Source organism: Penaeus vannamei, chromosome 21 (assembly GCF_042767895.1).
Source record: "Penaeus vannamei isolate JL-2024 chromosome 21, ASM4276789v1, whole genome shotgun sequence".
NCBI classification, from domain to species: Eukaryota; Metazoa; Arthropoda; class Malacostraca; order Decapoda; family Penaeidae; genus Penaeus; species Penaeus vannamei.
The window spans coordinates 37186129-37201128 of NC_091569.1; the positions used below are offsets into that span (position 1 = coordinate 37186129).

Genomic DNA, 15000 nt, shown 5'->3' on the forward strand with positions numbered 1-15000 from the left:
TGAGAATGGGTAAGAATGAGAATAAGTACGATTGGAGGAAAGAGAGTGAGTGAGTGAGTGAATAAATGAAAGAATGAGAGTGAGTGAAAATGAAACTGAGTGCGAGTGAAGGACAGAGTGAATGATATTGAATAAACGAGAGAATGAGAGTGAGTGATAATGAGAGCGAGTGAAGGAGAGAGTGTAAGTGAAAGTGAGTGAATAAATAAGTGTTTGAACGAGTGATCAAGTACCCGAGTGAACGAGTGACTTCCCATCTCTCTTTCTCTCTCAAACATCACCAAAAGGAACCACGAATGAAAATACACCAACTGCCTTTCAATTTTCTTTTTATTTCAGTAGTTATAAAAAAATGTTTTCTTACAGCTGGGCCATCAATGATTCTCGCCCATCACGTGACGCAGCGTGACAAACAGGCATCGCTCCATGACGTCACAACCTGCACCACTGCGTCACGCTGACGTCACTGCGTCGAAAGCGAAACGCACATAGATACACACACACGCACACTGTTCCCATGCGCATGTCAGTACAAAGCTGTAGGGGTAACATCTACATGATTTCTCACCTATATATATACACCAAAGATAAGATAAGAGAAAAAAAAACAACACTTTATTCTTTACATAGGCCTAAGCTCCACCAAAATTCCGCAGAGTTAAAACGCAAAGATGAAAATATACTCTATTCCAACTCGCTGATTCTAGTGAAGCTCCTGTCATCTTTATACAGAAAAAAGAGGTGTTAATCTCATAAGAACGAGGATCATAAACAACAGATAAGTGAAGAGGAGACTAATACTCATCATAAATAATCTCAGATAAAATGCCATTCAGATATAAATAAAGCTATGCGGACCTATCATCTACATGTGCCTTAGAACACAAGCTAAAAAAGGGGGTTAATAGCCCTACCGTATATAAAAGAAAACAAGTATGTATATCCATACACACGTGATTACATATACATTATATTTAGTCTAAATAACCAAATGTTAAAGGAAAACCTCCAAACAATATTTATAAAGCAAGTATTACTACGATTTCTATGATTTCCTCGAGGAGAAAGACTGGCACAGAATAAGCTTAAGTCTACAATTGAAATATAAAACTACAAAAAACTCTTTTACAATTCTTATATCTCTTCTAATTCTGTATTTATCTTTTTTCTTATTAACTCTCACTCACACACTTACATACGTACACACTACGCTTTTAATATTTCACTCGCGCACATGGACGTGCACACAGACGCTGTCACACGCACACAGAAAGTATCAATGCCGTAATATTGGAACATTTGCATAGAGCCTCAAGGGAACTCCGGCGGGCTAATTTCACCTCTGTGTCACTGTCGCGTAAGGTTCCAAATGCCTCAGCACCGTCTGGGATAATTTGGCTGCTGGATTCGAGACTAGGATATTAGACTTCGAGAACAAAATCGGTTTAGCAAATATTAGCCTTTTCATTGATCCAAAGAGCAGCTACTTTCTTTAATCGGCGGGAGTGATATTCGTTTGAAACTGACATTTTTGTTCTTTTCGGGTCATATATATATATATATATATATATATATATATATATATATATATATATATATATATATATATATATATATATATATATATATATACCACATGTCTCTATTAACGGGAGGTTATACTACGTTAACACATCTACCTTTAATCCCACGTTACTTGATCAAATTACCTTGCCCTAATAAGGCAGGAAACAGCTGATAGGCATCAAGTGCTTCTTCAAAATCTGCCAGATTTATATCCTTGGGAAGTATCGCAGTGTTGCCAATCCAGCAACGCGACGTACATACCCAGTACAGAAAATAAAAGAGCAGTATTGTTTGTTCTTCGTAGTGAAGGTTCATAAATAGTATTTTTTTTGCCAAAGGCTTACATCTGAAGAAAAGATATATGTATGTATACAGATATATATATATATATATATATATATATATATATATATATATATATATATATATATATATGTATATGTATATATACCTATATACATATATATACATTTATATTCATTTATTCATTTAATTATGGTCAAAGGTAGGTCATCATAGCACAGTTAGGAAGCACCAATGAACACTTTTCTCCTACGTTTTCACCGTGTTCACTCGTGTTATTTATGAATCTTCAACAGAATAGCGACCCAATTGAAGAGCGAGGGAGAGAGAAACACGCGCATATACCTTCTTGAGACGTGACTCTGAGACTTTTCTAAGACGCCTTGGAATAAAACGGGCCAAAGGGGTTTACAGGCCTTCGTCTGCGAGAGTTTACGGGTAGGGTTGTTGACTCTACGTTCAGGTAAGTGATCGTTTTAAATCCGGTTTGTGTAGTGGTGTTTCAGGAAGCCTTCTTAAAATCCGGTTTACGTAGTGGAGATTCAGGAAGCCTCCTTAAAACTCGGTTTGTGTAGTGGAGATTCAGGAAGCCTCCTTAAAATCCGGTTTACCGAGTGGTGTTTCAGCAATCCTTCTTAGAATCCGGTTTGTGTAGTGGAGATTCAGGAAGCCTCCTTAAAACCCGGTTTACCGAGTGGAGTTTCAGAATTCCTCCTTAAAATCCGGTTTACGTAGTGGAGATTCAAGAAGCCTCCCTATAATCCGGTTTACCTAGTGGAGATTCAGGAATCCTCCTTAAAACCCGGTTTACGTAGTGGAGATTCAAGAAGCCTCCCTATAATCCGGTTTACCTACTGGAGTTTCAGGAAGCCTTCTTAAAATCCGGTTTATGTAGTGGAGATTGAGGAAGCCTCCTCAAAATCCGGTTTACGTAGTGGTGTTTCAGGAATCCTTCTTTAAAGGGAGAGTGGCCGCATCTAAGGGACTCTCCTGGGAAAGTAATCTACCTCAGGTGACTTCAATTAATGATCTAATCTACCTTTTGGCGCAAGGAACCCGCGTACAGAGGGCAGCCGCATCGGAGCTCAACCTTCGGCCATTTCTTTTTTTTTTTTCGTTTTTGTTATATATATCTCTTTTTTACATCGTAAAAGCAATAAATATTACAAGACAAAATCTCCATACCATTTGTGGAATAAGAATGTCATCAGTAAAAAGACGTAAAAGGCGTTGGTTGAAGAGTAATTTAGAGAAACATTTGAAAGGAAAGCAGGATATTTTTAACGTCTTGAGCTCACTTTTAAGAACAATTTGATTTCATTTCTTTTTTCTTTTGGTGTTTCCTTAATTTGCTTCGTAATTAACCATCTCTATAGCTAGAGATTGGAATTAATCAGGATAAAGTCCTCCATTCCAGTGATAATAAATCAATTCCTTTCGAAAATAAATAAATAAACCAGGAGCCCAAGACATAAGCAAAGACAAGAACTCGACGACATAGTAAGAGAAAAAGTGAGAATAAAAAAAGAAAAACGAGAAACGGAGAACAGACAAGCCCTTCGAACGATCTCTGCTGCTGATGACGTCAGACGTAAATATTCAGCCACGCCCCCTTTTTTTCTGTAGCTCCTCCTCCCCCATAACACACGAGTACACACCGCCCCTTTTCAGAACGTCAAGGAGGGGTGTGTGCGTGTATGAGGAGAGAGTGTAAGGGGGGTGGGGGGGTCGAGTAGGTTGTGAGGACTACGTAGATTTCGACTGATTACCCGTAGCTGTGAGGAAGAGAAAATAGATGAGTGACTTGTTTCTCATCGTTATCATGTGTTATTTGGATTATGTTGTTCATTATCTTTATTCTTTTCATTGCTTTGCTTTGTTTTTCTTTTTTTCTTTTTTTTTAGGTTTAGATATTATTGTTTTGATAATTTAATGGTTTTATTAGCAGTGACTCATTTTAATCAGATTTCTTATAGAATGCTAACTTTATCACCATCTCTAAGTAATTACGATTTATATAGTGAAAAAATATGAATCTTGTACATTTATATATTTCTAAATCTTATTCTAGACTATCAATATTATTCATAACTGACATAAACTGACATGAAACTAGAAGACACGAAGTGAAATGAACAGTTGAAAACTAAACAAAGTATCCAACATGACAAAGAAAACAATGAAAACATAACCACAACATAAGCAATGCAAATCAAAGCAGCAAAACAACATCAAGTAAACAAAACAAGGAAATAGAAAATAAATATGTGTAGTATACTTCTTCTTTTTTTTTTAGTTTATCAAGCACTACAGCAACAGAAAATCTATAGAAATGTAATACATCACACTCATGCAACCTTCAATTGATTTATTTTAATGCTTCCAGTCAAAAAACTAATAACACAAGTAACTAATAATACAATTAACTAATAATACAAGTATCTAATGAAACAAGTAACTAATAATACAAGTAATTAATAATACAAGTAACTAATAACACAAGTAACTAATAATAAAAGTAACTAAAAATACAAGTAACTAATAATACAAGTAACCAGTAATACAACTAATAATACAAATAAATACTTAATACAAGTAAATTCACATTCATGCACAAACACAAACAGAACAAGCCTCAATATGCAGAGTAAACAATACGGCTCAAGCAATCATGCAACATGCAATATGTTGCACTGGATATTGAGTTAGATTTTTACATGGTAAAAATATATCACAGAAAGAAAATATAGGAGAAAAAATATAGCAAAAAGATATAGTAGAAAAATATAGTAAAAAGATATAGTAGAAAAATATAGCAAAAAGATATAGTATAAAAATATAATAGAAAAAATATAATAGTAAAATGCAGTAGTTAAAAAGATAGTAGAAAAAATATAGTAGAAAAAATACAGTAGAAAAAATATAGTAGAAAAATATAGTAGATAAAAAAAATACAGTTGGAAAAAAATATGGAAAAAATATATATTGAAAAACAGAGATTGGGAAAAAAAAGTGTCATGATAACAAAAATAAACCAAGAAAAACAATTCATATGACCCCTTTGCCATTGCAAGTATTACTGAAGTGACTGTTAATTAATAAAGTAGCAGGGAATAGTTAGCAGCTGGGGGGTGGGGGGTGGGGGGTTATTTGTCAAATCAAAGTCACTGTCAACTCAAATGCTACTACTTTTAGGAAATACTACGGTGCATTGGCAATCACTAGCAACTAAATCTAATTCTAAAGTACCACCTAGTTCTAAAATTATAAATTATTCAGCTACTGTTGTTGCTACTGCTGCCACTGCTGCTACTACTGCTATTATTATTACTACCACTGCTTATGCTATTACCATCACTACTATTACTACTACTACTACTGTTACTACTACTACTACTACTATCTGCTGCTGCCGCTGCTGATATTGGTACTACTACTACTACTTCTTCTTCTCCTTCTACTACTACAACTACTACTACTACTACTACTACTACTACTACTACTACTACTACTACTACTACTACTACTACTACTACTACTACTACTACTACTACTACTTCTACTACTACTACTACTACTTCTACTACTACTGCTACTGCTACTGCTACTACTACTACTAATCTTACTGCTGCTGCTGCTGCTGCTGCTTCTACTACTAATACTAATACTTTTTTCCACTATAACTACAACCATTACTTGAGACTGAATCACAAAAAAAAAATCTTTAAGCATGTTATTTACAGCACTGACGAGATCACAACTTACAAGGTGTTACTGTCAGTCGGTTTTTGTCTGTTATAACCAGCGCCACACGACGAAGAGGAGGGGGAGAAGAAGGGATAAGGGGAAAGGGAGAGAGATAGAGAAAGGAGAAGAAAGAGGAGGAGGAGGAGTAGGGGGAAGGGACAGAGATGAGGGAAGGAGAAAGAAGAAAGGAGGAAAGAGGAGGAGGAGAAGGATGGGGAAGGGAAAGGAGAAGAAGAACGGGAAAGGGGGAGAGAGGAGAAGGAGAAGAAAGGAAAAGAGAAATAGGAGGGTAGAGAGATAGGTAAAGGAGAGGAGAAGTAGAAAGGGGAAGTGGAAGGTAAAGGAGAAATAGGAGGAGGAGAGGGAAGGATAAAGAATAGAGAAAGGAGAAGTGGAGACGGTTAAGAAAGGGGAAGAAAAGGGTTGATAAAGGGAGAGGCAAAGGAAAAGGTAATAAGGTCCAAAGTTTTATTTCTCCCCCATTTTCGTCTTATTTTTTAGTAAATGAAGAACATTTTATTGAATCTTAATATGTTATTTTGTTATCTTCATTGTCATAACAGCAGAGTTCATGTCCATTTATATTTATGAAAAGAAAGAAAAATCGTATAAAAGGTGGTAGAGGATAAGAAGCGAGATAAGAAGAAGAAGGAGAAGGAGAAATGAGGAAATGGAAGAATCAAAGAATGAGAGAAGAGAAGATAGAATTAAGAAAAAAAGTAAGAAAGCAGAAAAGAAAGAAGGAAGGAAGGAGAAATCATAGAAAGAAAGAAGTCAACGAATGAAAGAAATCAACGAATGAAAGAAATAAGGAAAATAAGAAAATCATGAAGTAAATTAACAAAGGAAGGAAAGAAGACAAGAAAAGAAATTAAAGAATAAGGAAAAGCAACAAGCAATCACCTTCTGCAAAACAAAACCTCAAAACAAACAAGCAAAGAGAAACACATGCAAATCGCCAGCAAAGAAAAAAAAACACGTCAGTTCGTTAGCAAACAAAAAAATAAACAAAAATACAACAACAGAAGATTACGAATTTTTACAACGAAATTTTACAACGAAATTTCTACAACAAACACAACTACGATTAAAACCACGCGCGTGCGAGGGCGTTAGTTGAGAACGACGGAAATAACGAGTGATAATAACGCGCGGGGAATAGAAGAGAGAGAAGGAAAGAGAGAAGGAGAGAGAAAGAAAATGAGGGGGAATAGGGAGGGAAAGAGAAAGGGAAAGGGGGAGAGGGAGAAAGAGGTGAAGAAGAGAGAATGAAAGAAAGGAGGAGGGAGGTAAGAGGAGAGAGCGAGAGAGAGAGAAAGAGAGAGAGAGAGAGAGAAGAAAAGAGAAGTGAAAAAGAATCGAGAAAAAGAAGACAGAAAGAAAATAAAAAGCTAAAAAACAATAAGAAACAAAGACATACCACATACGGAAGGAAGGAAGAAAAACCAAACAAACAGACACCCGCAAAGATCACCCCTTCCAAAAAAAGAAAAAAAAATCTACCACGCCAATTAACCCAAGAATTGTATTTCTTTTTTTTAATCAAAAATTGAGAAAATAAATAAATCTACCACGCCAATTCATCCAAGAATTCCTAAAAATAAAAATATTTTTAAAAATATATATATATATATATTCTTACAGGGTGCACTTCCCCTTCGAGGTGTCTCCTTTGCCTTCGAACTGCCGAACCAGCCACCTCCGAATACTTTGCCCAGAAGACCGCTACCGCTATAATAAGGAGGAAGAGGAGGAGGAGGAGGGGGGAAAGGAGGAAGAGGAGGAGGAGGTGGTGGGGGAAGAGGAAGAGGAGGAAGTTGAGGAGGGGGAAGAGGGAGAAGAGGAGGAGGAGGTGGTGGAGGAGGGGGGGGAAGGTGGAGGTGGCGGAGGAGGTGGAGGAGGAGGAGGAGGGGGAAGAGGAGGTGGTGGGGGGGGAAGGGGAAGAAGTGGAGGAGGAGGAGGTGGGGGAAGAGGAGGAGGTGAGGGAAGAGGAGGAGGTGGGGGAAGAAGAAGAGGTGGGGGAGGGGGGGAAGAGGAGGTGGAGGTGGTGGGGGGAAGAGGAGGAGGGGGAAGAGGGGAAGGTGGAGGTGGAGGAGGAGGAGGGGGGAGGTGGGGGAAGAGGAAGAGGAGGTGGGGGAAGAGGAAGAGGTGGTAGGGGAAGACGAGGAGGAGGAGGAGGAGGTGGGGGGAAGAGGAGGAGGAGGATGGACATTAATATCAAAATTGTTTTTTTTTCTGGTAACAGTTGAAGAATTTAGAAATAAATGGTTGGAAAGATGATGATGGTAGTGAGTATGAGTTGATTTTTTTTTTAATAGAAAAATAGTCTAAAAATGATAAAGAATTTAGAAATAAATGGTTGGATTTATATATATATATATATATATATATATATATATATATATATATATATATATATATATATAAAGGTAGAAAAAGATAATGATAATGAGGAGAAACGATTGACGTAAGAAAAATATAAATAAATAATGATAAGGAAGAAAAAAAAAGGGAAAATATTGTATATGAAGAAAGGAATTTATGAAAAAAAATATTAATGATGAATAGAAAAGAAAGATTGGTACGATGATGACGATGAAGATGAAACGAAAGACGAATAAAAATAACTGAAAGGAACTGATAATAACCGCAGAAAAATACAAGAAAAAGATAAATAAACTATATATACAGAAAAAATACCCTGAAGAACACACAGGTCTGTAAACACCAAAGAAAACAAGAGAAAAAGAGAAAAAATAAAGGGAAAAAATACACATGTGTCCACGTCAGTGCTAAACAGAGTAATGAGAAAGTGAGGGAATAAATAATAGAATAAATAATGATGATAACGATAACGGTAATGATAAAGCCTATGAGAATTATAACAAAAAGGGAAATGATAACGATAGTGACATTAATAGTGATATTAACTGTGATGATGATAATTATAATGAAATGATGATAAAGATAATAACATTAATAAGTAAATAATTTTTAAAACGTGTTGTAAACCCCAAAAAGATGAGAAAAAAAATCCTATTCCACAATGTAATGGAAATTTTCATAATGATATGGAAGTTTTATTTCTGACATAATATACCTGTACGTATGGCTTTATTCGTGGTACACATGTATGAATGCACGCACACGCATACACGCAAACGCACACACAATATCGTATACTTAAAGCAGGAATGCTAAATTAGGGGATTTGCGAAAAAACCGAGGAAGGGCCAAAAAAAAAAAGAGAAAATAAAAGAGATGAAAGGGAGAAAGAGAGAGAGAGAGAGAAAGATAGGGGAAAGTAAATGTGAAAATAAAACAAAACTTTTTGAACTCTGATATTATCATTATCATCTGGCATTTTCTCTCACAAAAAAAAAGAAAAAAATAATGATCGCTATTTTTTTTTCTCTTTTTTTTTCTTTTTTTTTGCCAAATCTTGTACTATTCCTTCCATTTTTTTTTCAATCTTTTCTTTTGATATTTCTAAATTTTTCGCGCCTGGGTCACCTCGGATGGCACCAGGTGGAAGGGCAAGGCAATGAGGCCAACGCCCGTGAGTGCCAGTGCCACATTCGGGGGGAGAAACTTAAAGAAGAGAAAGAAAATAGTGGCATAGGTAAGGTACGTGAGGCTAGAAAAAAAAAACGAAAAAAAAAAACGTTATGAAAAATTCGGGTTTTATTTTTTTATTGTTATTATCATTATTATTTTTGTTTTTATTTTTACCATATAATGATATCACTATTATTATACTGTATTATCATTACTATTATTAATCTCAAAATCATCATTATTATCATTGCCATTACTGTTATTATTATATCTATTATCATCATCTTTATTATTATCATTATCACAGTTTTATCATCCTATCATGATCATCATTATAATTAAAACCATTACCATTATCATCATCGTCATCATCACTATCATCATCATTATATAATTACTACCATTACCATTATCATCATCATCATCATTACCATCATCATCATTGTCATCATCATTATCATCATCATTACCATTATCATAATTACCGAAGAATCGAAGAGAGAAATATTGAATAATAAAAAAAAATAAAAAGTTGATCTTTGAGTGCCAATTCTTTCTGTAATTATTTCATCATTATTAAGCGAGGATAATCATTATCATCATTACTGTCATCATTACACTCAAAATAACGTCATTATCCCATTCGCATCATTATTTTCCTCATAGTCTTTGCTTTAATTCTAAATATTTTACGTATTAAAGATCCCCTTCCCTTTTCGAGATAATAATATAATCTAAAAATTAATTAATTAATTACATCGAAATGCTATTCCTTCGTACGATTTTTTTTTATCTAAACGTAAGGATAATTAATAAGATAAATGATAAAAAACGAAGAAAATTGATGATAAAGAGAGAAAGGCGTAGAGAGAAACATGTCAGGATCCTATTTCTTCAAAAGAGTGATTAAAAAAAAAAAAGTTTAATTAGATATGATAATTAACACTTGCCAGTAGACACTTTGAAAGAAGTTAGTGACAGAGAACGACACTAATTAATTAAGAAAATAGTAAATAAAACATATACCTTCTCTCACTTTGATATGTATATTACCAACATTTCGGTTAAAATAAATAAAATCCTAATTTCTATACATACGAGCAGATAAGATATATACATAATGTACACATACATTTTACACATATATACAATTAATCAGCCTCTTATATACATGATATACACGTGTTTTTTATATAGAGGATGGCTGGAATTAATTATCGTTAGGAGTAATATTTGTTTTAATTACATGAATCGCTTTTATTTATTTTATTTCGTAACGCCATTTTAACGTGGACCAATTAGACAATAGAATGGAATATTCCAATGAAAGAGGTGACACGTACGTTGCGAAATTGTTGCAAAATCTAATTATTCCTGGAATTTGTAGCGAACTTTGCAATTTCTTTCTTTTTTTATTTATTTTTTTGTTTGTTTGTTTGTTTGTTTTTCTTTCTTTTTTTTATTTCGTGGTTTTGCTTATTTTATGTGTGTATTTTTTTTTCTTTCTTTCTTTTTTTCGTTTTTTTCGCGATTTTTGTTTAATTTTTTGTATGTATTTTTTTCTTTCTTTCTTTCTTTCTTTTTCGTTTTTTTTCGCGATTTTTGCTTAATTTTTTGTATGTATTTTTTTCTCTTTTTTTCCTTTTTTGAGATCCGGTCTATTCATTTATTCATTTTTATGTGATGTTTATGTCTTTGTATATTTATTAGTCTTTATTATCAATTTCTTATATAATGACAAACCATTTGATTGATTTTAATTTCAATATCATTGTTATTTTAATTATTAGTATTATCTTTATCTTTTTCATCTTTATTATATACTTCAATACTCAAAAAAAAAATCCTTCAAAATAAAAATAAAAATGATTAAGACATTCTACATTACAGCCACAAATTAATTAAAATCGAAACTACATCTATGCAGATTATCTTCAAAATCTTTATAAGCATAATTTACGCTTCAATCTGGCACCCGAAAGCAGAGAGGTTATTTTGCTAAGGCTAATTGTTAGCTTGTAATTAAAACATATTTTTTCCCTTGCAATATCAACACGAACGCTGGAAAGTCGTATGGAATGAGCGACACATTTTCAAAAGCAAAAGGAAAAGGAAAATAGATGACTTTTGTAGCGAAAGTCAGCGTTGTTATTTTTTAAATTATATTTTAAATTTTGGTTATAGTATTTTCTGAATGAATAAATGATAAAATGATATATTTTTTTTTTTAATAACATCTTTTTGGAGCGTTTAAGGTATTCTAGTTATAAGATTTATTTTTCATTTTTTAACTTTTGTTATTTCTTATTTATTTATTTATCTATTTATTTATCTATTTATGTATTTATTTAGGTTTACGTTTACCTTCAGGCATTAACGCAACGTAGCCATGTTATCAAATGAATAATATATATATACAAATAAATAAATTGAAATGAATGAAAAAAAGCATATAAAGATATACTTCCAAACGATGCAGCATTGCATATAATTATTTCATTAACAACCATATACGCCAGATGTTTTGCAATTTATCTGAACTACAATTTTAAAAAATGGCGCGCTTTTTTTTATCTTTTTTTGCACACAGCCTAAAACAAATTCGCAACGCTTGGCATGTTATTCCCTCAGCGTTAATTTCACCAGCCATTTCACTCCATATAAATACACGTCTATGCATCTTTTCAAAACGTTTAATTAGGCGCTATTGCACAGATGCAACAGAAGCAGATTAAACAGACTTTCACGAGAACATTCTAGGAAACTAAAAACTAAAACTAAAATGATGAAAAGAATGGGACATAAAAGTTAATATAGTGAAAGAACCATATATAGACATATATATATATATATATATATATATATATATATATATATATATATATATATATATGTATGTATGTATGTATATTTAAATATGTATATATATATGTATATATATATATATATATATATATATATATATATATATATATATATATATATATATATGTATATATGTATATATATATATATATATATATATATATATATATATATATATATATATATATATATATATATATATATGTATATATATATATATATATATATATATATATATATATATATATATATATATATATTAATATATATGTATATTTATAAATATAAATATTTACATATATATATATATATATATATAAATATACATATATATAAATATACATATATATAAATATACATATATATATATACATATATATAAATATACATATATATAAATATACATATATATATATATATATATATATATATATATATATATATGTATATATACACATCTATACATATATATATATACATATATATATACATATATATATACATATATATATATATATACATATTGATAAAAAGTAAAAAATAAAGATAATAATCATAGAGACCGATAAATGAATAAAGATTCCAAGAAAAGAAAACTTGGAGCCTGACTCACCCCGACTTCGGCGTCTCCTCCTCCGCTGAGGCGCCTATGGACTCGGACAGACTGACTCGGTCCTGCGAGTTACTGGAGGAGGTGCTGCTGGAGTCGTTGGAGGAGGCCAGGGAGCTTTGGGAGGCCATGTAGTGAGGGTGGGAGGGGCTCTTGTTGAGGCCGTACTCCGCCTTGAGCTTGGCCATGTCCTCCTCGAGAGACTGGATGACCTCCTCGCGCCGCTGGAGAGCCATGCGCATCGCCTCGCTCTCTTGGCGGTACTGCGGGCGGGTGGGGGTGGATGGAGAGAGGGGAGGGGGGAGAGGGGATGGGGACGGGGAGGGGGGAAGAGGGGGGGATGGATGGGGTGGGGGGAGGGAGGGAGGAGGGCGAGAGAGGGAGTGGGAGGAAGGGAGGAAGGGGGAGGGGAAGGGGAGGATGTGAGAGGAGGGAGGGAGAGGGAGGAGGGAGGGAGATGGAGATAGAAGGAGGGAGTGGGAGAAAGAGGTAGAGAGGGAGGGAGGAAGACGAGAGAGGGAGGAGGGAGGGAGATGGAGAGAGAAGGAGGGAGTGGGAAGAAGAGGGAGGGGGGAGGAAGATGGAGGAGAGAGGGAGGGCGAAGGAGAGGGAGGAGGGGAGGAAGAAGTAGAGAGGGAGTGAGGAGGAGGAAGAGGAAGAGAGAGAGATTAGTAAATATATAATACAGTATCTGCAGCGCATGATCTCTGACATAAATATACCCATACACGTATATATGCGCCTATATAAATACAAACATATACACCCCCACCCCCACACACCCCACCCCCTCCCCACACCCTCAAAAAAAAAAGGACCACAACCTCCCCACCCCCTAAAAAAAAAAAAAAAAAAAAAAAAAAAAAAAACGGAGACACTCACAATGTTATTACTCGTGACGGCTTCAGTCAGCTGTTCCCTGAGCGTGGCGTTGACGTATTCCAGATGCTTCGACACCAGCACCCGGGCCTCCTCGACGGCTCTGAATTTCTCGGCTTCCAATTCTTCGCGTAGTCTCTCTGTGGGGGGGGGGGGAGGAGGGGGGGGGAGATGGTGAATTTTGATATGAATTGTTGATGCTTTTTTATTTTCTTGATGTTTTTTATCTTTCCTTTTTGTTTGTTTGGTTCTTTCTTCGTTGCTATTTTGTTATTTTCTTTCTTTCTTATTATCTATCTTTCTTTCTTGTTTCTATCTCTATGTCTTTCTCTCTCTCTTTCTTTTTTGTTTTTCTATTTCTATCTCTCTATCTCTGTTTTAGTTCTTTTGCCCTCTCTTTATCTCTCTCTCCTTTTCCTATCCTTCTCTCTTTTACCTTTCTATCTTTATCTTCCTATCCCATTTATAGATTTTTTTTAATCCCTCCTTCTTCTCTCCCTCTCTTTCTTATAACACTTTTTTAATCTCCATGTCTTTCTCATCTCCTTCTCCTCTCCTTTTCTCTTCGCATTCACTTTTCTCTTATCCCTCTTGTCTCTCACGCCTTCTCTCTCTCTCCAGCCTTTCCTTCTCCTTCGCTCTCTCCTTTTCTCTCTCCTTCCATATATTCCTCTGCGTCCACTGATTATCCCTCTCGATTTCCTATCTCTCCTTCTCTTTACCCTTCCTCTTTTCTTCTCTCTATTTCTATAACCTCTTTTTGTTATTACACTCTCTATCTTCCTCTCTTTCTTGTCACTTTCTTTTCTTCGCCTTCTCCTTCCCCTCTCTCTCTCTTTCCTTCTGCCTCCCCTTCCCCTTTTATCTATTTTTTTGTCTCTCACTCATTTCCCTCTTTCCCCCCTCCCTTTTCTCTCTCCTTCTGCCTCTTTATCTATTCTCCCCTTCTCCCTCTCTTCTCCTTACTCTCTCCTTCTCCCTTCCCCCTTTCCTCCTCCTGACACTCACCTTGTCCTTCTCCCTCCTCCTCTCCCTTCTCTTCCTCAATCTCTCCTTCTCCCTCCTCATCTCCCTCTTCCTCTCCCTTCCTCCTCACACTCTCCTTCTCCCTCTTCTCCTATTTTCGTCTTAACTCTCCCTTCTCCTCCTCACTCTCTCCTTCTCCCTTCCTTCTCCTTACTCTCCTTATCCCTCTTCTCCTATTTTCCCCTTAACTATCCCTTCTCCTTCTCTCTCCTCCTCTCCGTTCTCCTCCTCACTCTCTCCTTCTCCCTACTCCCTTCCCCCCTCCCTCCTCCTTCCTCCCTCCTCCCTCTCCCCCCCTCCTCCTTCCTCCCTCCTCTCCCCCCCTCCCTCCTCCCTCCTCCCTCCTCCTATCCTTCCCCCCTCCTCTCCCTCCTCCCTTCTTCCTCCCCCCCTCCCTCCCTCTCCCTCCTCCCTTCTTCCCTTCTTCCTCCACCAGACACTCACCC

The 15000-nt window shown here is 35.3% G+C and overlaps 1 protein-coding gene across 1 annotated transcript in view; it reads right to left on the reverse strand.

The window, feature by feature from the left end:
* Nucleotides 1–3189: 3189 nt before the first annotated feature.
* The window catches only part of LOC113812896 (trichohyalin), a gene marked incomplete in the record, with an annotated part of 175576 nt that continues 163765 nt past the window's right edge, over nt 3190–15000 (reverse strand). The window contains 5 exon segments of the mRNA XM_070136129.1: nt 3190–3644; nt 7259–7347; nt 12653–12912; nt 13532–13668; nt 14999–15000. The exon segment at nt 14999–15000 is cut by the window's right edge and continues 157 nt beyond it. Coding sequence (XP_069992230.1) covers nt 3616–3644; nt 7259–7347; nt 12653–12912; nt 13532–13668; nt 14999–15000 — 517 coding nt within the window.